The sequence below is a fragment of the Labrus mixtus genome, chromosome 22, assembly GCF_963584025.1.
Source record: "Labrus mixtus chromosome 22, fLabMix1.1, whole genome shotgun sequence".
NCBI lineage: Eukaryota > Metazoa > Chordata > Actinopteri > Labriformes > Labridae > Labrus > Labrus mixtus.
The window spans coordinates 3,794,355-3,820,534 of record NC_083633.1 but is presented as its reverse complement, the minus strand read 5'-3'; the positions used below and the strand labels follow the sequence as shown (position 1 = coordinate 3,820,534).

General features: G+C 41.5%; 2 protein-coding genes across 2 annotated transcripts in view; one reads left to right on the top strand and one right to left on the bottom strand.

The window, feature by feature from the left end:
* The first annotated feature begins 1,483 nt into the window (after window positions 1-1,483).
* On the top strand, window positions 1,484-15,462 carry csrp2 (cysteine and glycine-rich protein 2). The gene is made up of 6 exons (XM_061029256.1): window positions 1,484-1,579; window positions 4,074-4,196; window positions 7,130-7,298; window positions 9,648-9,777; window positions 12,827-12,920; window positions 15,214-15,462. The coding sequence occupies exons 2-6, from the start codon at window positions 4,085-4,087 to the stop codon at window positions 15,288-15,290; spliced, it is 582 nt and encodes a 193-aa protein (XP_060885239.1). The 5' UTR covers window positions 1,484-1,579; window positions 4,074-4,084; the 3' UTR covers window positions 15,291-15,462.
* zdhhc17 (zinc finger DHHC-type palmitoyltransferase 17) overlaps window positions 15,459-26,180 on the bottom strand; it is a 33,801-nt gene continuing 23,079 nt past the window's right edge. Inside the window, exons 11-17 of the mRNA XM_061029255.1 lie at window positions 21,537-21,661; window positions 20,698-20,760; window positions 20,518-20,611; window positions 19,731-19,814; window positions 19,451-19,608; window positions 19,219-19,313; window positions 15,459-18,522 (exon numbers count right to left, since the gene is read on the bottom strand). Of these exons, the coding sequence (XP_060885238.1) occupies window positions 18,384-18,522; window positions 19,219-19,313; window positions 19,451-19,608; window positions 19,731-19,814; window positions 20,518-20,611; window positions 20,698-20,760; window positions 21,537-21,661 (758 nt within the window). The 3' untranslated portion in view covers window positions 15,459-18,383. The remainder of the gene's footprint in view (window positions 18,523-19,218; window positions 19,314-19,450; window positions 19,609-19,730; window positions 19,815-20,517; window positions 20,612-20,697; window positions 20,761-21,536; window positions 21,662-26,180) is intronic.

Here is a 26,180-nt window from a genome sequence, read left to right as displayed (position 1 = left end):
AAAACTGCAGAGGTTTACATACATTGGTGCACTGAAGCATTAGTCTTTCTTTTTGATGCATAAAACAGATGTCAGACATGCCAATGTGTTTAGAGTTATTATCAGGATGTGGTCTGTGTTTGCCTTTTGAGATGTTGAGTTAGAATTCCACACAAAATGCTCCATTTTTGTGTTTTTCTTGCTGCTATAAACATTTTTTGACCCCATGCTTCAAACGCAAACCTTCAGTCATGACAAACTGTGTCCAGCAGGGGGCAGGATAGCTACATGTTTCACCAATATTTCCAGAGTATAATATTATCAATATGTAACATGCATGTGTACTAATGGACACAGCTGCCCCCAGGAAAGGAAATCATAAACTAAGTGGGATAAGTGGAGTTGGTGCACTGTCTCCACCTCACTTCCTGTTATCATAACAACAGGAAGAACAGCTTCATTTTTCCAGCTAAAATCCACATCATTTAATTTGAAAACACATTAAAATACAAATGTCGGGCTCACTGCACACTTTACATTCAGGGTGTTCAACATCAGGTCCTGCAGCGATGTATATTAAAGCACAGAATCCACCAGAAAATGTGTCCTTAAGTGTCCTTGAGTTTGGAGCAGAGTCATTTCAGGTGGTCTGCCAAAAGTCTCAAGTGCTCGGAATAATCCACTTAAAGACTTCCATCATATTTGGGTCAGAGCCATTGGCCCTAATCATTAAAAAAAAAGGAGGACATGACCTTTAATGAACAGAAGAAATAGATTATACAAAAGGTTAATGTAGTTAGCACAGGGGGACCCCAAAATACAGGGGCCAGAGACTGAGGACTGTAGGATTGTAAATACACTGGCATTGTTATTTCTTTCTTTTAGGTGGCAAATAAACTGGGGATATTTGTTTGTATATTAGTTGTACACAGAGGTGCTGCTGGTCAATAGGCAAGGCAGGCAACTGTTTGGGACCCCAGGACAGTAGGGGCCCCCTGAGGGCTGACAGCACTCACTCTCATTGCCCTTTTAAGTGTTGCATGCTTTAATTCAGTGATAACCAAAGTTTGTAGATGAATCTGGGAGAGAAAAAAGAGGAAGAGGAGAAAGCATCGGGACATTGGTAGACATGATGGTGATGAATGCAGGTTGAGGGGCCCCCAAATGACCTTTTGCCTCGGGTCCCAATGGAGTCTATCGCCACTGGTTAAATATGAACATTTGTCGGAATAATATGTTAACTAATAGAAGAAACGTGAGAAAGGGGGTAGGCATATATACATTTTACTTCTACCTACTCATTTTTCGGACACTGTTAATTTTTTTTTTTTTTTTTTTTAAATAAAGTCTTTCATTCATTCATTACGTTCGCATTGTTGTTTACGCAGGTGTACGTGAATGCAACAGTTCATTTCCCCCTCGTTTTCTCCTGAGCGTACCTGAACGCAACGTGTTGGGTTCACGCCCCTCAAAAACCCCTCCTCCTTTCCCTGAAACAGTAAATATGTGCAGTATGTGGCATTTCACAGTCAGTGGAGTAAAGTGTGCAGCTGCTGAGGAGGACAGTGATCTGGATATCTACCTTTTAAAACTCTACAAGGTAACTTTTTTATTCCATTACATTGTGCTCAAACGATTTCAGATTACTGTCAAGACAAAGACTTTTATCAGGGTTAATGTCTGTTTTAAGTCAGCCTAGAAGAAAATGAATGAGACGTTTACTGTTTACTGCCTAATTGTTTAACATTTGGATATAACCGAGAAATGACGTTAAAACTGCCTCTAGATAACTTTAATGAAAGTTTGTTATTATAAAAGCTTGTGAAGTCGAACAGGAATTGAACATATTTATGTCTAAAGGTATTAAAATAAGTAATAATATCTATCTTAGAGCTAACGGGTTTTCAAATGAGTAACAACAGCCTCAGACTTTGTGTTTTATTTATAACAATCAAATAAAACTTTATTGATACAGGACTTTCTAACACAGGTCACAAAGTGCTTTACATCAGACCACAGAAAACTAATGAACACCTGTAGTGTCATGTAAGGTACCAGGGTGTTAACAATAAGTTATAACATGTTTTGTAAAAAGCGTAATAAACAAAAGACAGGTTCATCTTTTTTTTAAAGATGAACCCTGAACAATACGTGTCCAAGGTTTATCAGTGCTTTTATTTTGTTAAATTGTAATTTGCCTTTACAAAACACCTGCGAGAGGAAGCGAATTAAAAAGCATGCAAATTAATACAAAACTAGAAAAAAAACTAAACATGTTGATATATTTATCAAAAAGAATACAGCAGACAAGGTTTACTTAAAGCTAAAATAAACAACTGTAACGTTTGAATGTATTTTATCTGAAAGAGACGACAGGTTCATCTTACCTTTTATTAAATCCTGTGTATCAAACACAATATTGTGAGAGCAAAAACTGTTAAAACAGCAAAGGGACCACAGGAATCAACCCTATTTCTTAAGATACTGAAATAATGTAATGGTTACTTACTTCCAGCTCTACTGGGTAACAGAGTGTATTGAGAATAGTTTCAGGAAAAGTTATACAAGAAATGTCAAATGGACTTTAGTTAAACAAATCAGTGAACCGTATAAGTTAATTTAATAAAATGTAGTCCATTACAGAGTTTCCACATTAAGAAAAGTTCAATGAGTCACCATTTGTGAATAGATCAGTAACAGTCAAATCTGCATTAGTCCTGGTTTAGTTCAGTGGAACATTTTAATGTCCAACAATGATCTCAAACTTGATTTGCAGAATTAAGGATATTGTGTTACAGCTCAGAAACGCTCTTTACTGAAGTCAGTTAAACTTGAAATAGATCTGTGGTGGTCTACAGAGGCCAAACCCACGACATTTCTATCAACAGCAGACTTGTTGGTCTGCAGTCTGCACACTTCAACACCAACCAACCCTCTGATCACACCCCAACCCCGAGGGAAAATTTGAGGGTAATGTTTGTGGTCTTTTGATCCCCTCTCGTGCTCGGGCCTGTTCTGCAGTCTGTAATCCAGCTGGGAGGAGATCGTACTGACTGACAAGATTAATAGTCTCTTTTTCTTTGTGTTTACCTTTCAATTCATTCAGAATAACAGGGCCTTTTAATGCAAGTCTTAAAAAGCATGCTATCGCAGTCTTTAAATGTTAAATCTGTCTCTTTTGGGAACTCATCGACGCCTCCTTGTCATAAATTCTAAAGGGCAGTGAGTCTGTAATAACAGGCAGATGCACATGTGAGTCAGGGAGGGAATTGAGCGTCACATGAGCTCTGGTGGTAACAACAGTGTTTACGACGCACTCGCTCGTCTACTTTGCTGTTTGTTTTTTTGTGTACCCTGCAGCCACAAGCCGTCAGACAACAAAAGCCTTAAGGACATTCCTCGGGGTATTAGAGTGCCCTGTTGTTTATGACGACCTATTTTGCATTGTACAAAACTTCTTTTATTTGGATTGAAGTTGTTGCCTGGAGCTGTGTTTTTTTCAAATCAACCTGCAATACTATAACCAGAAATCCAACAACATGTTTCCCCAAAGACAAAAGTAGAATTCTCTTAAATGTTTACAGAAGAGGTCTTAAAAAACAAACAGGTCATATACCTGTGATCACTGCATTTATCAGGTGCTATGTTTGCCAAAGAAACAAGAGAGATGGATGTAACCATGGTGGCATTACCATTTTGTGGTTGTATCTGTTGCAATAAATCTTTCCAGGAGTGACCATTTCTGGAAGAGTGGGTGGAGCCTGAAAGGAGGGAAAGGTTGACAAATGCTTGGTTATTCGCACTTCCACAGTTGCCGCTTGTAGCCGGGCCGTTCAATGTTTACATCCATTCTATAAATGGTGACACACATTTCCACGTGTTGGCACATCCTCGAGGTAAATAAAAGAAAGAGCGTAAAGGAATCAAGGCATTTCTGAAAAACTTCCCCTCTCAGTTTTATGAGAATCATTCCTCGGTGAAACAAAAGTCTCCACAGTTCAGATGAGTAACAATCAAGAGATCAATAAGGACAGACAGAGTATCCCTGACTCACATCCTTCTTCCTCTTCTTTCACCTTTCTATCTCTTCTCAGACACTGACACAATGCCAAACTGGGGAGGAGGCAACAAGTGTACGGCGTGCCGGGGGACGGTTTACCACGCTGAGGAGGTGCAGTGTGACGGGAAGTTTTTCCACAAATGCTGTTTCCTCTGCAGTAAGTACGGCTGTGACACATAAAACCCTGCAGAGGGATCACATTAAAAGCACTCTCTTTGTGGTTTGTTTTGTGTGAATTTCCAGCCATTTGTGTATCTTGCCACTTCTACGACATATCACAGAGAGTTTCACTCAGCCTGTGGAAAAGAGAAGTGCAATTTCATTTCCCTACTAAAAAAGAAACTTAAAAGAAAATATGAAAAAAGTTTTGTGAAGTGAAATGCAAAATTCTTAAATTGAGAGAGTCTCCAAATGTGATGCATGAGGGACAGAGTTCTTGTAACCGTAAAGACTCAGATTAAAAGCTGTCTCTACCTCTCAAGAGTCTTAAATATTATTGTGTTAGCGTTAGCCCGGCCAACAGCAGATATTCCATTAAAAGGCACATGTTTTTTGTATTTATAATCTAATAAAAGTCTGTTTTCGCTGTTATGTCCTTGGCACAAGAAGATGAGTGAGGAGAGAGACTGGTGGGCTCACATTCATCTTTTCCACCGCTCATCAAAGGGTGTGCTGACATTTCTCTCTCTGCTTGCATTGTTGCCCGTTTCTTGAACGGGGTGGGGGGCGGCTTGTCCTGCTCTTGAACCATCCTTGAAATGTCAAAGGAGGGAGATGTTCCAGCAGATGGACGAGGAATTACACAAACGCTCTCATTTAGCCGCTATCAAGAAGAAGAGCGAAGCGACCAGCGACACAACAGATGAGTTTATACTTTCCAGCGGTTTTCAATTCAAAGGCAGCTTTGTCTCAAACTCCTACTGAGGAGATGTTGAGGCAAAATGAACTTCATGTTCTTGACTCTTCTCTGCCCTTTCCTCCAATTTCTCAGTTTGACATTCAACACTTTGTATGTGCATGAAAGGCAGCAACATACTGACAGAAATGCCACACAGATTCAAAAGACTCTTTCCACACTAACTCTTTGATTTGCTTGCTCAGGGATTAATGATCCAGCTGTTTGCAAACAGTTGCAACAAAGGTGATTAAACACATTGGAGTCGTCTAACAAGCACGCGAGGTTTTTAAACCCACGTGGGTGGGGGAGACCAGAGAGGACATGAGTGGAGACTTTTTTTCCAGCCAGTTGAGTGAAATCTTAAACCCATCTCACACAGTGACGCAGTGTCGGCCAGAGCGTGAAGAATTCATCTGATCCCAGCAGCCAGTGTGCGGCCGTAATCCACTGTACTGCTTTTGTTGTCTCAGATAATGCATTCTTTACTTTGCACCAACCCGCCAAAAGTAGAACACAAGCTTTGTCACGATGCCAGATTTTAAAACTTTAAACGACTCTAGCAGACATCAAAAAATATCGGTACCTGTTTCAATACCATGGCAACAACAAAACAAGTTTTGCGCAATTTAGACAGTTCTCTCTCTCTCTCTTGGCTCGTGGCAGGTTTAGGTTATTTTTTATTTAACCTATAAAGAACCAGGTTTGTCCCATTGAGATTAAGAACCTCTTTTCCAAGGTGGACCTAGCCAAGACAGTCAGCAGCAAAAAACACAAAGTTGCAGACAGAGACACAAAGAGAGACAAAGTATAATTTACAAAAACTCAAATTAGCTTTAAAAGAGAACCATCAATGAGTCAATTTTTGGGAGTCAATAGTTCAAGCAGTCGAGCTGAAAACGTCGACATCCTGTAGAATCTGCTTCCATGTGTTTCATTTTAGATTAAAAAAATTTCAGGACAGACGCTCCTTGAGTTTCAAGTCATTCTGGGTCAATAATGACTGAAGATCTTGGAGGACTGCAGCCTCTGCACAAGGGGCGCGCGAACTAACCACTAGGCCACCTAAAGTTTTTTTTTAACTTCTCAGCTGTCAATACCATCGATCATTATAATAACAGAGATTGCATTCTTGTGGGAAACTAGCTCCAGTTCTGGTGTCAAAAGCTTAAAAAGAAGAAGTGAGTTGAGTTTCAGCTAAAGTGAAAGACCTGCAAAGAGTTACAGGATTGTTCTTTTTGAAGATCTGTAACCTGAAACAGTCAAAGTCACTTGATCTGAAAGTGGTAAGTACAGAAAGTACTGGACATTTCTTTTTCAATGTAATGCTCCAGACAAAAACTAGTGTAATGGAAGCCACACTGTTGAATTACCTTTGGTTTCCCATCCATGCCGTGGCCGACTTCCATGTACAGGCTGCTGCAGCCTGAGAGAAAATGACTCCACTTACGAGCAGGTGATGGTAGTCTATATGTTGTTGTTCAAAAAGAGAAACCAACAGGACAACTCAAAGTCCAAACAAGGTCAACAATGTCTTTGTTCATAAATATTTACAGCGAGGAGGTTTAAAATTGGTCAAACTTTTCTGGAGTGAAAAAAGGTGTTTTTAAAAATCATTGACATCATCACAATGTGAAGCCTAAAGTCAAGAAATAACCTGCAGCCAAAGTCATCGTGCATATTTAGTCAGCTGCTAACGCTGAGGTAAACAGGAAGCTCTAACTTTTTTAGCGCAGGAACAAGGTGACCAACTTCTTTTGGACTGAATAGATATTATCTAAAGCTTTTTGTATAAGATTTTCTGCACTAAGGTTTTGACAGTAAATCAATCAATCATTATTTGTATATCGCCAATTCATAACAAGTGTTATCTCGAGACGCTTTACAAAAGAGCACGTAAAAGACAAGACTGATCGTTAAGAAAAATTTGATAGGGGAAGATGGGATAAGAGATGCAGGAAGGATTTCTCCTTTGTATTTGTAGCAGGCCGTCCCCACCAACAATCCCGAGGAACCTACAAGACCTGAGAGCTCAGGAGTAAAGTCTTCTCTTGTTAATGTACAAATGCTGCTCGTCTTATGTCTTCCTTAAGAAACAACGTCTTCATGACAAAGAGTTCAATTGTATTTCTCTGTAATATGCACAGATACAGTCTTTATGCCTAATAACCACTTCTTACTTTCTGTGTCCTCAGTGGTTTGCAGGAAGGGCTTAGACAGCACCACGCTGGCCATTCATGACCAGGAGATCTACTGCAAGTCATGCTACGGGAAGAAGTACGGCCCCAAAGGTTACGGCTACGGTCAGGGCGCGGGGACGCTCAACATGGACCGAGGAGAGCGGCTGGGAATCAAACACGAAGAGTAAGCTGGAACTACTGCTCGAGTGATGATTGCATGAAGTTTTGTGATGCACAGTTTTGAGTCACTGTGACTAAGAATGAAGATGATTTAAATGTGGAGGTTATTTCAGGCAACATGCCAAAGATTGTCTGCAGTCATTGTTTCAAAGAAGCCATGTGCTCCGAGTAACTGCAACATGACTCTTTTTTAAATTGTCCATGAGGTTGAAGAGGTCAGTTGGTTCAGTGGTCCACTGTTTGTGTAAGGATGTTTATACGTCAAGGCTGCTGACTCTGACTGTGCCTTTGTCCCCAAACAGCATGCAGTCATTGTGTTAAAGTCAAATAGCTCCAAAAAAAAACATGAACAAAGACGCTGAATGTAGTCTTATGATAGCATATCCCAAGTACAGATGGGCTCAAAATTGCCTGGAAAAGCAGGATTTGTTTTCCCAGAACTTCCCGCTGTTGAATTTTTTTCACGGGGCAACCGGAAATAAACCTTGATGGGAAATTTGGTAAACAGTCCACCGCTTTATCAAATACAGCTGGGCTGGTTTGGTGCGTCAAGGAAGAGAAATGTAATGATCGGAGAGTGTAACGGATCAGGACTGATTCTCTCCAAGACGGATACAAAATCCCCTCTCGCTGCGTGTCGTTCTGAACTCGTTTGTCTTCCTTCTTCCCTTTCTTTTGGAAGGCCTGGCCCTTGACCTCGAATATACAAATCATTATTCAAAAATTCTCTGAACTTTACAGTGCAGGAGAAACAGCGTAGCAGGCTGTAAACGTACAAAATCGGTCACAAAAAAGCCCTTCAGTGTTCATCTTTCACGAGGTTGTTAAGTCATGCTGAGAGGACTCCCTCCTCCAGAGTGAATCAAACTGCTAGAAACAATGATTAAAGGCTTTTCACGTTAAAAATCTCGGATGCTTTTCAGCTGACGCAGGATGTCACGGGGCGTCGGGCTGAGAGCTGAGCTGCTGGTAGCTTGTTAATAAGTCCTCAGGAAGTTTTCAGGTTCAGATGTGTCAGTATTAATTGGTCATGAGAAATGAACCGCAGACCAAAACAGATTGAGTGATTAAGATTACAATATACTTTATTTATCACGATGAGAGAAATTCACTTTTACACTCTGTTGTTGTTGAACATGCTGAACACACACAGACTGAAACAAACAGGATCCTATGGACATGCACTAAAGGAGAGACGTCAGAGTGAGGGGCTCAGCATCACACAGAGAGCGCTCCTGAGCTGGTGGGGCGTTCAGTGCCTTGCTCAAGGGCGCCTCGGCAGAGCTCAGAAAATTAACTGGCACCTCTCCAGCTACCAGACCGATTTGAATACTTGAGACTTGAACTGGTTCCCAACCCAGGTCCCTACAGACTGAGCTACTGCTGCCCCTATTATCTCACCCTCTCTGGAAGGGCTGTGAGCCAAGCTGTCGCTGAATTTAATTCAGCTAAATTTCAGCCTTTTTCCTTCACCTTTTTGACGTTATGGTTAGGAACTAAGGTGATGGGGCTCAAAGCACTAAAAAATAACTCAGCTTGAGATATTTAAATGCCCATCAGACAGATGGTGCCAATCAAAAACTCTAATAAATGTGTATCTAATGTTAAAAAAACACTGAAAAAGACTCCTATAGGCTGATATTGGGGAAAAGAAGATATAATCAAAGCTCTGTGCTTTAAAGCCAAAACCATTGGGTTCACAGGTTCAGATTTAATTAGTATATCAACATCTGAGGCCTCCCACCTCACAAAGACCATATATATATATATACCCCTCTAATACAGGATGTAAAAGCAGCAAAAACAAACAAGAAAAGAAAGACCCACACACCCTGACTGTTTGCTCCAGACGTCAGGTGATGACTGTTATGAAAGAGATTATTATGTAACCAGCAGGAGCCCTCTTACCCTCCTCTCTGTCCTCCGCCACAAAGAGCTTCATTCAGGGGCCACTGGGGCTGGCAGTCACCCTCCGATAAGCTCAGCTCCAGGGCCCCAAGTTCACTTTCCCACCACTGGCTGAGGACAGAGGCGAGAGACAGTAGAGGAGGAGTTGCCGCCAGGTTTATTTCTGGACTTTTTGTCTTTTTTGAAAACAAGTTGTAATCATTTATAAAGTTGTAACAACGTTCTCTAATTAATGTTCGACTAAAGCATAACTGAGGTATTTATTACCGCACAGCTCAGTGTTTTGGGTCATTCCTGGGTCACTGAGTAAATGTTTTCACAAGAGCAGAGGAGGCTGTGGTACAGAGAGAACATCCAGAAGAGTGACCATTGTTTTTGTGTTGTTTCAGAAGCAAAATGCTAATTTATACTTACCTTTATATTTATTCTCTCTCTCTCCCTCAAGGACACACACTCACAAACCGACCACCAACCCCAACCCGTCCAAATATGCGCAGAAGTTTGGAGGTTCGGAGAAATGTGCCCGATGTGGAGACTCTGTCTACGCGGCTGAGAAGATCATGGGGGCGGGCAAGGTGAGCGTTTAAACCATCGACTACACTCTGTTAAAACCATCACATTGTTTCTCCTTCCTCCAATTCAACGCCTATAGATACAACCAGTATGTACCAGCAATGAAAGAAGCATTCAAGGGAAATTTTTGGTGAAAGTAGAAATACTACAGCACAAAAAAACTCCATTACAAGTTTTAGTTTTGCACTCAAAATGAAAATCTACATTCATTTAGCTTAATCTTTAATTTATTTGCCTGTTTTTTTTCTCTCTCTAGTACATTTTCTGATATTTTTTAATTCATTTTGAACGCACACTATCTCTCCCACACTGTATTTAGTTCTTTATGTTTATATTTTAAAAACTGAGGACTGCAAAAGAGACTTAAAGAACAAAAAAAAAACTTCAAAATCAACATTGAGTATTAAAGTAATGACACGATGGCTCCCATCAGTGTCTTATTATGAGATTCATTTTGATCAATGTATCTGCAAGCAGGACTGTAGCTTTGTGGTCGGGGGGTTTGATCCCCAGCTATTGCTCCTGTCACATGTCGAAGACTTCATGGCCAAGACGCCGAATCCCATATTCATCCCTCGGCTACGGCATGAATTGATTATTCTCATCTTCACGTTGCACTTTAATGAATCTTTTATGAGTGTTCATCTCTATCTGAAGGGTGAGACAAAAAGCTTTGTGTGCAGGATAGAAACACACACAGCTCATCAATCTGTCCAGACGGAGGCCAAGTGGACCATTTAGCTTTCACTGGTCGAGCCAAGTTGCAAAAATGATGACTCTAGGCTTGAGTGAGAATCAATCTGTTGTCATGAGTGTGTACAAATAGGCTGCGTTTGGGAATCTGGTCTGATGCGACTGCATTAAAGAATGTGCTTCTGCTGCTCTTTCCTGCTGATTTGTTCACACTGCTGATAAACTGCACGTTGCTCAATGTTTAAGATGTAACGTTGGCTTCACAGGGTTATAACCAACCTTTAATAGGAATGCGCCAAAACTGAGGCTAATATGAGTTAATCTCTTAAATAGTGTGATCAGGTAATCTAACATTTGGGATAGCAGTCTGCAAATCTGTTTAGCTCCATGCTTCTGTCAAAGGCATTCTGGGTCATTTTGCAGGAAGAAAAGAACGAGGGAGCTAAAGTCTCAGCTCTCTAAAAGTATTTTGTGATTGCTATGACACTTGGTAATTTATGCAGTTTGTTGTTTTGACCAGATGTAAGGGCAACGCTCCTTTTGTATGTGATTGAGTTTTGGCCTCAAGAGAAGGAGAGTTCAAATATCTTGAGGTCTTATATAAGTGAGGATAAAAACTCTTGTGTGATCGAAAGACTGATTGGTATTATGCAGATTTTTATACCAAACTGTTGTGGTGAGGAGGCAGCTTAGAAGAAAAGCTGATCTCTATCCCAATCCTGACCCGTGGTCATGAGATGTGAGTAGTGAACGAATGAATAAGCTCGCTGATACAAACAAATGTGTTTCCATGGTTGTGTTGTTGGCTTAGAATTAAATTTACTACACAAACTGATGGCAGAGACTGACACAACGCTGTAGTAAACCTGACATGGCATTGGGCTAACAGGAAGCAGCAACAACTGTCAGGTTTTCAAATTAAAAGTTTTAAACAATAGTGTAAGAATTGAACTTTTGATCAAACTTTATAGTAGGAGCTGTTCCATCTCGTCTGAACGTCGTCATGGAGACGGTTTGTAAACACTTTTCACAGTTCAGTCTGAATGTTTTCAAAGTGAACTGTACGAGCTGAGAAGGTTTAAAGCGCCCAACCATTTCGGCGCCGCCAGTCCGATATCCGATACATAGATTACGTCAATATCGGACCCGGGACCAATATTAGATCGGATCGGTCCCATGTCTTGCCCAAGGACCCTATGAAAAGGGGGCGGCTGGTACATTGTTCTCTCCAGGGTGGGCAGATTTGTTACTTGATACCCAAAGCCCTGATATTGGATCTTAAAAGTCTGACGGGCACCACATTTAAAAAAAATCATCTTTAGTCTTTAGCTTTAAGCCAGAGAAAAATGAAACTTGTAACCAAAGCATATTTTGTCCCTTAAACCGCCCCAGAACCACTATGTGCATCACAAACCACAGGAGTGAAACATGTCTGAGCAGATTGAACACACATGCCTTTAACAGTCCTGAACCACATGCAGGAGGTTCTGGTGTGGTCGCTCCCTAATGACAGAACCCAAATCCTGTTCTTGTGATTGAACCCAGTCCATACAGTTTGGATGCTGGCTTCCTAACAGCTGCCTCTAATCGTCTGGACACTGCACTCTCTGCCAGATGTTGTTGACACGCAGATTTAGAGCAGATGAAGTCATGAAGCTTTCACTCCAGAGTTTAAAAAAAAAAGTCAGGATGTTTAGTTCGACGGGGATAAAAACCCAATAAAACCCAGCGTGAAGACTCACATAAAAACCTCTCCGCAGAGGAGCACAGATTTTCTGTGAGTGAACAATTTCAGAGGATTCATGCATGAGCTGATTTACAGCAGGTGATGTCATGAGCTGTTAACGTGTTTCCCCAACGGGAGGAAATCTGAAGCATAACCTGTAATTTCCATTTAATGAAGATATTCTTGTTTTTGATGGATTTAATGAAGGAAATCATGACACACATGTTTCATGAACAACCTGCAATTATCAACTTTAAATAATAAACACAAAATATCTTTTTCAAACCTGACTTGAGTTTTGTTTTAATGCTGTAAAACATAAAGGTCACATATTATCCTCCTTTTGGACCAGTTTAAAGGAAGAGTGTGTGACAGTTTACACATAAATAAAGCAGAAATCAAAGTCTATCCTCTGTAAATATCTGAGTCATGACTGTCTGCAATGAGTGTGAAGTGTGAGTCCTGCCAGCTGTGTTGTTGTCAGAGCCGTGTTTACATCATGTTTACATCATGTTTACATGGACAGGACGGCCCTTTGTATAAAGCTGTTTGAGTCAAGGACTAGAGAAAAGAAGAATAACATTCTCACTGATTATTTGGATGTCACTGAAATGATGTCTTCTTTCTCCTAGCCGTGGCATAAGAACTGCTTCCGCTGTGCAAAATGTGGCAAGAGCCTGGAGTCGACCACTCAGACTGAGAAAGACGGAGAAATCTACTGCAAAGGTGAGTTAATCGTCTGAGACAAAATCTACATAAACTACATACTGTACGTCTGTGATGTTTGATTTCAGCATTACAACACAATATTTCTGCAACAACTTCAAAGTAATTATGTCATGATGTAGATTTCAAAGACAGACAGGAATAAAACAAAGTCAGATGAAAAGCTGCTTTATTCATCGGACGTTTAAACTCACGCTGCATCACTCTCAATGCAACGTGAGGGATTGCTGCACAGTTATCCAACAGCAAAAAATGTTTTCACTAGAATGTGTTGGGCCTTTACTACGACATTTGCACAAAAATTGGTTGGATATCTGGAGTGCATAGCCTCTCTGAGTGACAGGTGGTTCTCGCTAGATGTCTACTAACTAACTAGGGCTGCACAATTAACTTGTCCTTCCCAAGATCAAAGAAACAGGATTGATGGTGAATATTTACATTTCAAATTGCGTGCTCCTTCCATAAAAACTCTATGTTGTCGCCTTTTGATTGTATTTCAAGATATCCATGACTCTGTTTAAATTATGGGTCATGTTTGGCCACTTGTTAGGGACCAGTGTGAGCCAAAAATGCTAGAACAGATTTTACAGCCTTAAGGGGGGCTCTCACAATCCCCTGTGGTCTAAATGAAACATCTGTGCTGTGCTTTGGTCAGAATATAACATGAATCAAGCACCAGAGGAGGTTTGTGACCCTGTATAAACCAGCTCTCTCAGAATGCTCCGTTTTGGTGTGCGTGTCTCTTTAAATGTAATAAGCCCCCCCCCCCCCTTATCCTTTGCTAGTGAGAATAAAAATGGGGGACCTGCTCAAAAGTTTTGCTCTAGGCTGGGGGTGGAGTCCATGGGTGGAGATACGAGGGGAGGGGAGGCTTTTTTTTTTAACCAGAATCCCACTGTGACATCACAAGGAGAGCACATTTGAAACAGAGCATTTTTCTCTGTTTTTATTTATTTACTTATGCAGACTACAAACAAAGAACTGGATGGATTCATTTCACATTTTGTGGGTCAGTAGACACTCAGGTTACCCAAATATATGTTCAAAAACACTGTGAAAGTTGTTAATATGTCTCCTTTAAAAGCACATTTATAGAAAAGGGGTGACTTGTTGCAGCAGCAACGTAAATCCCTGCAGGTTCACCGATTGCAAAACACTCACGAGTTCACCTGTTGGATTTATGATTTACTGTCTTATGATTCAGTCAGGTCAAAATGTACAGCTGCTGAGCCCAGACTGTCTGCACTGTTAGTAATTATGACATCACTGATGGCGCCTGCTCTTAAAACTGAGTAAGCAGCTATTCACAAGCATTGATGATTTGTGAGTTTTAAAGAGTTGTACAGGGAGCAGCTGTCGCAGTAAGGTCACCGCTGTCAGCTGATGAGATCATGTCAGCACAAGCTGAGCTACTTGGTCTGGCTCTTATGTAACAGCCTTTTCAATCTAAACACACACACTGTTGTACTCACTGGGGTTGCAGATAATTAGTGTGTGTGTGTGTGGTGTCAGTGTTGGTCGTCAGTGGCCCGGTCAAGCTAACAGAGCTGCTTACTGTCCTCCTGACTGTGGAAACAGGGTCATAAGCACAATATGATTCAACAGAACACATGCAGATGTCCACAGATGGATATTAGCTGTGAGTTTGATAAGGAGGAATTTTTCACCTGATCTCCAAATCCAAACATCCCAGACTCCTCTCTGATGCCATCCATCTGTGGATTTATCTCACATGGCTCTCGGTCTTCTTACGGAGACATCCTGAGCTGCAGACCGGAGATTTCACACTTGTTTAAGAAAAGCAAAAATCTTTTCCCAACTTGTTTTGAACACAATCCAGGAGCCAAATGGTCTGAAACTCTTCACCTGGTTGTTTGATCACAACCTGAGCTGTGAGCTTCTTTTTTTAAACTTAACATGTGAAATAAACACTCAGAGCATGAGAGCTGGGACACTGTGCGCACGCATGCATGCATGCATGCACACACGCACGCGCGCACGCACGTACGTGTTTACTATCCTGGTTTATTAGTCAGGTTGAAGGTGATCAAAACTGTGCTGGATTATCAGTAAAATGTTATTCAGCCTTCAAATCATTTTCACTCGACGATGTATGACAATCAATTGTTGACATTAATGTAGCTGCTACTTTCAGCTCCTTTTCCACCATGTGCTCCGTTTTAGTATGGTACCTATTACAAATTATTTGAGCGGTAATGTAAGGGAGCAAGTTTTACAACTAGATCTGCAGCTTGTTTACGAGTTTTTCTTCTCTCTCCATCTTTCGCTGCAGCGTGCTACGCCAAGAACTTCGGGCCCAAAGGATTCGGATACGGCCAGGGAGCCGGCGCTCTTGTTCACGCTCAGTGATGGACCAATTGGATTTTTTTTTCTGAACAGACAGTCACACCTTCATATGTTTTCTCTTTCCTACATGAACATGAAACTCTCAATGTCTCGTCTTTTTTTTCTCTCTTTCAGAATGCTTTTATGTTTTAATAGGTGCTTGTGATACAAATAAAAAGATGAAACCACAAGTTCACATTTGACTGTATTTTATTATTAAAGCCATTAAAACTGAACCATGCCCATATGTTTACATCTGAAGCGGAGTAACAGTGATGTCTGGAGGTGGGCAGAGAGGCACTGGAAATGATTATGTGCTTTTTATCCTTTTTATTTGATTTTATTATGAGAGGGGAGACAGAACAGAGACTTTTTAAGGGCTGCTGGAAGAACTAGTGAGGACTGAAAATGGCTTTGAGTTCATGTCCTGGTTGAGCTTGGAGTGCTGAAATCTGCCCTAAAAAAACACAAAAAAACCCTCGTCCAATCACCTTGAAGGCATTATTACAACACAAGGAGTTAGTCACGGGTACTGATATGATATCTACAACCAAGTAAAAACCTTTGACCTCCAAAAAAGGAGCTGCCGGTTTTTGTGTTTTTAGGGCAGAAATGACATCAGTGGTTCGTTTTGTGAGTCTGGGGGAATGATCGGTGAAATGACGACATAACCGTCCTCTTCTGATGATGCAAACATGAGGCCCAAAAAGTTTTCCGGAGGCCCTTTAAATGTAATATAACCTCCGTCTATCCTTAAAACTATTGCATGATCACATTTCAGCTTTTAGAAAACCAAAAAAAAAAAAAAGTCGGCGTCTGCCTTAGTTCTCTAGTGTCTTTGCTTTACAATTTGTACATCCAGTGGTATAACAAACCCAGCGGTATATGACATAGAAATAAAAAAAACAAAACCCTTTATGATGACTACAGAGTCCACAAGCATGAAACATTCAGATATATTACACACTTGCACAGGACGGCCCGACGGTGAGATCAGTCGCCCTGAAAGAAAGAACTTCCACTAAACACTGGATTTGAGGGAAGGAAACTCATTTAAAAAAACAAAACAAAAAAACAACGGACAAATGAACAGAAAAAGTACTTGCAAATACTTAACATTCACTATATACAAACACGTGGCTTGCCGGGCTGTCACCATGGTGATGAAAACGGGTTTGACAGGGGGGGATATACAGCGAGAGCCCAGCTGTCCCAAGCATCGTACATGCAGTGGAGTTTCCTGGCGGGGGGGGGGCGAGGGGGGTTAAGGGTTAAAATGCCTATAGACAGCAGTGTCGGACATCACTAAAAGCTACAGTCATACACTTGGAGTATAGTCACTTGGTTTTCTTCTTGGCGTTTCGCCTGGATGAAAACCCCCAAACTAAAAAAAACCCCAAAAGAAAACAAAAATGAAGTTTTGTAAAGGAGGGAGCACCTCGGGGCTAACACTGACGAAAAGAAAAACATTACAGAGAAATATATTGTTTATGTACAGATGCACATTCTTTACACTTCAGTCCATCCTGCTGCTGCTAATGCTAACGTGGAGCCGACTGCACGGGGGGGGGGGGGGGGTGAGAGGTCCAGATAGGGAGTGATGGGAGTCGGCCATGTCTGATAGGCCCCTCCTCCTCCTCTTCCTCTCTGTCAACAAACGGGAGAGTCGGCGTGCTGAGCCCGTGTGTTCAGAAACGGCCAAAAAAACAACAACACAACAACAAAACAAACTAAAAATCAGTGCAATGTTGTAGGCAGACAAAAGACAAAACATATAAGACTTTACAGCTTGTTGAGAGAAACACATGGAATGAACCGTCTTTGTAAACTCGTCTGTCCGCCTGTCCATTCTTCTTCTTCTCTTTAAACTCTGCTGTTAATAAATACACTCACTGTACCTGCACCGCGGTCAAGGTCCCGGGCTTCTTCCACCTCAAACAGCTACAGGTACTCGTTCCATATTTTTTTTTTCCTCATAAAAACCTACTCAGCTAAAAATGGTTTGAAATGTAAAAATGATGGCGCTAGCACATAATTACTTTATCTATAAATAGTTTTAAAATAAATATACCTGTATCACATTGTCTGTAGGATATTTTATGTCACGTATACACGGTGGTCGCCGCTGGAGGAGTCGGAGTTCTCGTGCTTAGCCCTGCGTTTATACTGCATTACAACTGTTTTTTGTTTTGTTTTTTTTTGTTTTTTTTTCCTTGCAAAAATTTTATCTTCTGTGGTCGCAGCTTCTCGTCAGCAGGTGAGAACTTTTGGACTCCTCCAGCAGCTCCAACATTTTTTCCTCTCTGATAAGTTCAACTAATGTTGGCGGATCCTCATCAGCTCGAGTCGAAACTCATCACGGTGCAAAATCAAGACCCTTAAAAAGACATTCCCTTATCTCGATCACACTTTGAAACAAACTCATGGTTGTAAAAAAAAAAAAAAAAAAAATCCTTCAGCCTCGCTGGCCACCACGGGTAAATCTCACAGGAACAGCAAAGTTCCTGAACCAATCAGAAACAAAAAAAAAATACACACAGGGCACAACAACGGGGACACCATAAATAAGGATAATATATAAGGGGAAAGGAGAAAGAATGATACTGCCACTTTAAGGCGCCGCTCTCTTGACGGCGTCACGTTTGAAAATCCTCTCGCTCGCCCTCTCTCCTCGTGCCTGGCAGCATCGCACCGTCCAAAGGGCTCGGGAGAAGAGACGAGGCGGAGGGGTCAGAAAGCAGCAGAGGTACAGTAATGAAGTCCCAAGTTGTAGAATAGTAGTAGTAGTAGTAATAGTAGTAAAGTTGTTGGTTTTGGAGGGCGGAGTCAGAGGCGGGTAGTAGGTGTGGTGTCGCCCCGTAACAGCATGCTAGTCCTGGCTGATTTTTTTTTTTTTCAGTCTTTTGATCGGTGAGGGAGAGATGGTCCAAAAAAAGCAAGCGCTCCCGAGAACAGCATCGCTCTGATATGAACGCCATGTGGGGGGTGGGGTGGGGGTGCAGGGGGCGGGGATCCATTCAAACTTCCTTCCACACAGCGACACTCGACTCCCCCCCCCGCTCCTCTGCCCCCTCTTTCCTTCCTCCTCTTCTTCTTCTTCTTCGTCGTCTTCTTCCTCTACACCAGCTGGTAGCCCGAGCCAGACGTCTGGTCGTATTCCACTGTGTACTGCGTGGTCCAGTCCACCGCCACGGGCCGCATCAGGCCGCAGCAGCGGATCTCGAAGAAATCGATGAGGTTTCTGAAGCAGCCGTGGCTGAAAAGTGACAAAGACGGAGATAAGAATTTAGACTTTGATCACACAATAGTTTGGTTTTTTTTTACTTTAAGAATTTCTTAACTTGTGTTTTTGAAAATGAAATTGTTCCAGAGCATGTTTCACTTTCTGTAGATAACGTCTTTGAAACCACAGCGGAGTCACAGACGATTATAAGGCCATCATCGGTGAGATCACTTCAAACAATGATCCTTCATTTTCATAATTTTACAGACTTATTATAAAACTAAACTGAAGAAACCAACAAAAAAAGAATCTCCAGTGATCTTCTTATCTATTTATAAAATCATGAAAAGTATAAAACACACAAGTAACCATCAAGGTTTGAAATGATCACCCGTCACCCGGTCAAATAAGGTTGTTTTCTTTTTGCAACTTACTTCCTAAAAGACTCCTAAAAGTAACTAAAAACTAAAACATTTAAAATAAACTTTTTCTGTTTATGAGCGAGAAAAGAGACTTCTCTTTAGTAGTTGAAACATTTCGCTGTAGCAAACCATGAAACAAGATTGAAGGCGTAACTATGGCGCCCTGAAACAGCAGTCTGAAGAGGGCTAAGTGACAACACACAGTGTGTTTTTACTCGGTTGCATCACAACAGTTTGTTTTTCTGAAACCAGCTGAAATACTGAGATGTAGCTCTGATTTCAGTTTTTTTTCAGTGAGATAACTCACTTGAAGGGGCTTTCGATGGACGTGGCTGTGACTTTAAAGTGCTTGTATCTCCGAGCGTTCATCCTTTCATTGGTGGTGATTCCCAGAGCTGCGATCTGAGAAACATTCAAGGAAAGCAAACAGATATAAAGAACAGATTCAAATCCTCCTTAAGAGGGGGCTCATGTGTTGATCTTAGATTATAAAGACAAAACTAAAGTTATCATTGTGTCTTTGTAACTGGCGCGCAGACCTGGTAGAGCTGACACATGATGAGCACGGCCACCCACATGAAGTGGAAAATGCTGTTGAGGAACATCCAGAACATCCAGGGAGAGCAGGAGGCGATCTGGGTCAGGTAGAGCCAGAAACCGTCCTTCGCATAACTGGTGGCACAGTGGATCCTCCAGTCTGAGGGGACGAGAGAGAGAGAGAGAGAGAGAGAGAGAGAGAGGGTGAATCAGCTGGGCAAAGAGGTTAAGTGACGAGGGAAACAGGAGAAGGATGATGTTTTTGTTTTGTTTTTTACTCACAGGAAATGCAGCCGTAGATCATCCAGCAGATCATGCAGAGCAGGAAGAAGAGATAACCCATGAAGTAACGGTGGTTCCCACTTCCTGTAGAGGAGAAACAACAGAGTCAGGTTCTGTTGTCAATAGAGGGGAGATACAGTGGATGTTTGGCATGTGATGTCTTCAGTCTCATTAGCACCAAACACAAATGATAGCTGATGATGATGATCAATTGAAGTTCAAAAAATGTTAACTTTAAATTTTAGAAAAAAAGAAAAGAGGAGATTTCCTTTCTCTCTGGTCCATCATGTATAAATCAGAAATAGAAAAAGTTCTCAATACAGCACAGAAACTCAGAGAAGCTGAATGTTTAACAGATGACAAAGACAGGAAACTTACTGTACTACAACCTGATCAACAAATTAAATATATTCTGAAGGAGGACATGAAGTACAAAGAACTCGACTGCACTACCAGATTATTAAATCATCGGAGGAGCTTTTCTAATCTCTTTTCAGGACTCAGCAGTGAAGAGGTGTGTTGGTCTGTTGTTTGTTCAGATAGTTTCCACAGTTTCAAAGCTTCCTCCTGAGTATTCCTGACCAGCTGGGCCCCCTCCCCCCCTCCACACCATCTCCTGTCTGCTTCAGACATCCTCTTACAGACTACACACACACTTGCTTCCTGCACAACATATTTTTCCTTCTCTGTGTTTCCTTCATCCTCCAGTGTGTTGTGTTTCTGTCATTCCACATAAAGAAAGCTTCTGATTACACACGTTTGTTTGGTGCACGTGTTTATCACATACCGACACAGTTGCCCACCCAGGGACAGTGGTGGTCGAACTTTGCGATGCAGCGGTTGCACACTGCACAGTGTTTGGACCTGATGGGCTTCCGTATCTGCAGAAAAGAGTTGCATTAGCAATGCAATGATCTTCAGAGTCTAACGTGTGTGTGTGTTGTGAGATAGGAGTCAGATCTTTTACCAAGCAGGTGCTGCAGAATATGCTCAGATCCAGGCTGCCCGTCTCTGCCAGCTCCACAATCGTCTGTCGGGAGGAAACACAAAAAAACAAAAAACAAGATTTAAAAAAAACAAACAAAGAGAAGCAGACAGAGACATGGCAGAAAAATGAATGAACACAGAAAATCATCTTGCCAAGGTCTATTTGGCGCTGACACAATAGACCTACTGACAGTGAACAGGCCGAGGATGGAGCCTCCAGCAGAGCGAACATACAGGACTGACACTCGGCTGATTTACAAGCTGCGATGGGATTTACAGTATTCAGATTTGAAGGTAAAATACCTTTTACACAGGTTTTGGTTTTTATCTCATCTTCACAATGAACATTTTCCCCTTCTGTTTTTTTTTTTTTAAATCAGCCTGCTTCAAATCTTATCTCGACAAATAAACTCGACGTATAACAATCCTAAACAAACTATTGAGAGGAGAACAAGAGGTGGAAGAGGAGAGGAAAGCTTTGAGGCCTTTGATGTGAGGTGGCTGCCCGGCTTTGACAGCAGTGAGTGCTGCGCTAACAATGTAGGCTAAATTTAGCTCCTCATCAATCAGAGGCCTGGTGAAGAAGCAGAGCCTCCGCTGTGCTCCAATAAAGTGTGAGAACGAGAGGCCGAGTGGAGAGAGGGGCGACAGCAGGCAGCGGGCCAGAGAGTCAACCACGGAGCACCCGCCATCTCTCTGCTGAATTCTTCTGTTGTGAACGTGTGTGTGTGTGTGTGTGTGTGTGTGTGTGTGGAGGTTCAGGTTAAAAGAAAACATGTACAGCATGAGAGATCTGAAGTCCTATTTGAACTCGGTCACCTTCTTCTTCTGCTCCTCTGACGCTTTGATGATTCCCGGGTCAGACTTCCAGGATTTGCCGAAGTTGTAGAAGAGAGCCAGCGTGTTGATCAGGAAGGGGACGTGGACGGTGGCGAAGGGGAGATGTGCAGCGCGGTTAAGGAAGAAGGCAGTTCTTGTTTTTTTTCCCTCTGGCTTGTTTTTGTTTGTCACTCTAAATACAGAGACGCAAACAGCTTTGTTTTTCTTTTACCACAATTCAATGATATCCCTCTAACCACACAGATGACTCCCAGAACACCAGAAGCACCATGTGACCACGTCTGTGTCCAAACAGACTTTTAAAGATCTCAAAATAATAAAACACATCAATCATTTTGGAAAATGTCCTTTCTGCTTTCTTGCCCAAAGATAAACAAGATGATAACATTCTTATTTATGCACGCTTTATATGAAACAGTCCGTTCATTATCTTGACTCAGGCAACCAAGGCATTACCAAACCCTCAGCACCTGATTGTTTCAAGTTGCCTCATAAGATCCTGTAGTAATAAATCATTTGAAACGTAAACATGTTGATATGAGACAAAAAAGGCAGTCCAGAAATCAGGAACATCTGGCTCCTCAAGTCGTCAGTGAATTAATTTCTAGGACACTCGTGTAAATGAGATTCTTAATCTGAATGAATTCTCTCAGTTTAATTCATTTGAAATAAAAACATTTTTGTTTACTAAGTTTTCTTTGATATCAGACTCATTCACTGATGGTTGTCTTAAACACATCGGTAACTGCAAAAAGAGCTGACACAGCTAATCCAGCATACTGCAAATGGCGCTATGGGACAGAATATTTTCACATATCAGCTAGGAAAAAAATGAAACTACAGCTCACTAACTCACATTTAACATTCTCAAAGCAGAGGAAATGTCACATAAAGCAAACAGAGCAGCGGGACAGGATGCCTGGTTCTGTCCGCCCACGAATGATTCTATGTAGAAACAGAGTCAGGTTTTCTTGCACCAGCTACCACAGTGCATGAAGAGTGAAAGGCTTGAAGAGGTCAAAAAGCTCCAGCAACACTTGTAGTACAAATATCAACTTTATCAGAGCGGTGTGTTCCGGCTTGAGGCCTTCTGATGACTCCCCAAGAATTATTCAATAAAATCAAATGTTCTGCTGTAAAGTGATATTAAGTTATGAAGCTTGTTGGATAATGAAGTAACATATTAAGACATTACGTTGATTAGCCTGGTGTCTCTGTGTGCTACCCTGAAATACTCGACCGAGAAATGGCAACAAAACAAACAATAAACAATTAAACAGCTTAAAGCTGATGTGAATAAAAGACGTGTCTGCTCATTCACTACAATCCCATCAGTGTGAGTCAGATTTTCACTTCATGGTAACGTGACAGAGAGAGGCGTTGTGACGCAGGGAGCAGCTCAGTGTCACCACGGCTCACACAGTACGAGGAGGATCATTTCACAACAGCTCATCATGACTTCACTTCCTGAACAAACAACAACAACACACATACAGCTGTCCCAGAGAAGACAGCATTTTAGCGAGTCAGTCCTGCAGGTGTGCATCATGAGTCATCTGAAACTGGAAAGCAGCAAAGTGACACAGAGAGAGGCAGACAGTGTACGGCTCCACACCGTGTGCTGATAAGTCAAGTAGGACTGAATCATCACAGCAGGTCAGAAACTAACGACTCAGAGAACGCTGGTAAGTGATACTTTCACTTCTTAGCTTGAAGACAAAGGTGGACGATGGCCAAGGTCGTTACATTTAAAAAATAGTTGATCCAAATCTGAAGTTCATTTAATGTATTGACTTTCCAACAAACATCTGTGCTGTTGGCTCGATCAGCTCAATCAGTTTTGACATTTTATTGCTACGAGCTACTTTCTCTGTTTTTCATCAGAGACTCTTGTTTCTGCTTTTTATGACGTTGTCAGATGTGAAGTTTCAAACCTGCTAAACATCAACAAAGGTTTTCAGTGCTACAAGTCTGTTTGAATGTTAGTCACTTCTAGCAGATACCCAATGATCCCAGTTGAAGAGTTGGGAGGTCGTTCTTCCGACTTCAGTGTGTTTACGGGCTTTCAGTTCGGAAAGTGGGAATGTTATAACAACAACAAAAAAACAGAGTGGACGCAACAAAAAATTTGTGTCTAAAGACTCTGTTACAAGTTATATTTGAGCAAAAAGTTAACGTGCAATGATTTAGTTAATGACAGAACACATCGTAGAATGAAGATCAAAATTCAAACAAGCTAGACTTTCTGTCGGGAGTTGTGAGGTTTCCCAGATGTGGCCTTGATTGTTGTTTATGATGACACACTACATGAGAATTAAAACATCAGACAAAACCCCACCACTGCTAAATCAGGCTATAATCCTGTTTATAACGTTTTGTATGACCTCGGCATTAGCCTTCATATAATCAAAACATTTGTGTTATAAAACAAACATCCCCCTACAGTTTTTACAAATACAGAAATGAGCTATAGACACCCAAACTGTTTCTTAATTTGAAGTTTGATGGGGATTTCTCTGCATTTCCCAGTTTTATATTCTGGTATTTTGTTGTTGAAAAGCTCAAAGTTCTGCCCTGACCTCTTTCACTCCGGCTTCATCATTCTTGTGAGACATTTACCTGCTGGAAGAAGCGTTGAGGAGCGGAGACTACAGATTGAAAAACTGTGATCCCCATCTGGAAAAGAGACAAAGTACCGTCACACGGCTCCACCCTTCGTCATCCGATCTGATCTCAGGCCTGAGGAGGAGACTGAGCTCACAAAGGCTGAAAGTGGGTCAGAACTGGTGGATAACAAAGAGGTGCTGAAATCTCACATATCCTTCTGCACACTGTTAAACGTTTGGTTTATGGTATTCAATAAAAGCTTAACAACAAATGAAACTATCTTTCATTTCAGCAGACGATCATGTTAGGACTTTTTTAAACCAGATGTTGGAATCTTTGGAATAAAAGGTTTTATATTCTTCTCTTCAAATCCAACTTCAATAAATGTTCACTCACACGGCTGGAGCTCAACCAGAGACCCTCAGCAGTGCACAGTTTATGTGCTGACGGGTCAGAGAGACTCAAATGATGCTTCTCCAAAAAATACAAAGCAGAACATAAGACGAGGTTAAAAGCATCATTACTCTTCAACCACACACCTCCAGCTCCTCTCGACAGATTTCAACAAATATCCAGAAGGTGAGTGGAAGAAAATGAAAAATGAACATGTGTCCTTTCACTACTTTTAGAGTTTGGCACATCAATGCAAACAGGTGGAGTTTATTCTAAAGCCGATTCTCTTTCAAAGAGAAGGAGGATGGGACGCTGGTGGCGCAGTGGTTAGTGCACTCGCCCCATGTACGGATGCTACAGTCCTCCGGCCCAGGTTTGACCCCGACCTGTGGCTCCTTTCCTACATGTCATTCCCCATTTTCTCTTCCCCTGATTTCTGACTCTATCCACTGTCCTGTATCTCCAACAAAGGCAAAGAAAAGCCCAAATATCAAAATAAAAATCTTTAAAAAAAAGAGGAGGCTGCTTGATGATGATTAGCGTTATTAAAGGAATTCTAGCAACATGTCAAAGAACAGGAATGAGGTTTAAAATGTCTCATTCATTCATTTGAGAAAGGGGCATTGCTCCTCATCATGCATACATTGATTTTCTCTGCTTATTTTTTTTTTTATTTAAGTCCCATGAGGTTTTTATTATTGACACAAAAGTTTCAAAATGCTTAATGTTAAATTCAAGATTTTTTCTTTTTTTTTGGGACATTTTGTGCTCCATTGTAGAGCCAGCTCAGTGGACAGGAGGCACAGGTCGGACCCGAACCCGAGCCGCCCCCTCGGGAGGAACACTGCCTCCGTAGATGGGGCACGCCCACTAACCACTACACTACCAGTGCATTTCCCACCAGTTACAAAATGCACATAGAAACAGCTGAATCTGAACAAAGTGAATAAAGGCCGTTTCAAATAATAATGACTTCACAGCATGTTCAACTATATTCATCCTCAGTAACTGTCTGTCTCTACTGAGTGTGAATGTCTCCTGTCCAGAGACACATTGTTCAACTCTTTGACTTGATGATCTCAGCTATGGCGTCACTATCACTTGTTGGTAGCTGCCTCAACAGTCTCACTTGTGTTAGAGAATAGAATTCATGATTAACTTGAGTTAAAAATCAAGTACGCTACAGTGCTCCTGATGTGGAAAATCGCTTGCTTTGCATAAGTTAATGCAAATAACATGCACACGAGAGAATGCTGCTGGACAAGAACCAACTGTCACACTGACTGAGTTCACATCAGATAACGTGTGTCTGCATCGCTGCCAGGAGAGAAACTTTCCTGGTGCTGTCGGGAGCATGAAACATCGTGTCTTTCATCTCAACACAGACACACAAAAAAAAACCTGGAAAGAGATCGATGGCAGACGCTCGGGCTTTATGACTGACTCTAAGGCTGCAGGGCAAACGGGAAGCCTGAAAGAACTAACTGTGCTCACTCGTCAAAGAAACTGCCTGAAGGCAAAGAGGCAACTTTGGATGTATGAACAAACATTTACCACAATACAGGATGTAATGTCACCTAATCTTAGATCACTTAAGAAGAATGCTAATGCAAAAACCTGGCT

Coding starts and splice junctions, on each gene's coding strand:
- csrp2 (XM_061029256.1), top strand. CDS start 4,085: ATGCCAAACTGGGGAGGAGGCAACAAGTGTACGGCGTGCCGGGGGACG. Junction 7,299..9,647: donor CTGGGAATCAAACACGAAGA/GTAAGCTGGAAC, acceptor CTCTCCCTCAAG/GACACACACTCACAAACCGA. Junction 12,921..15,213: donor CGGAGAAATCTACTGCAAAG/GTGAGTTAATCG, acceptor CTTTCGCTGCAG/CGTGCTACGCCAAGAACTTC.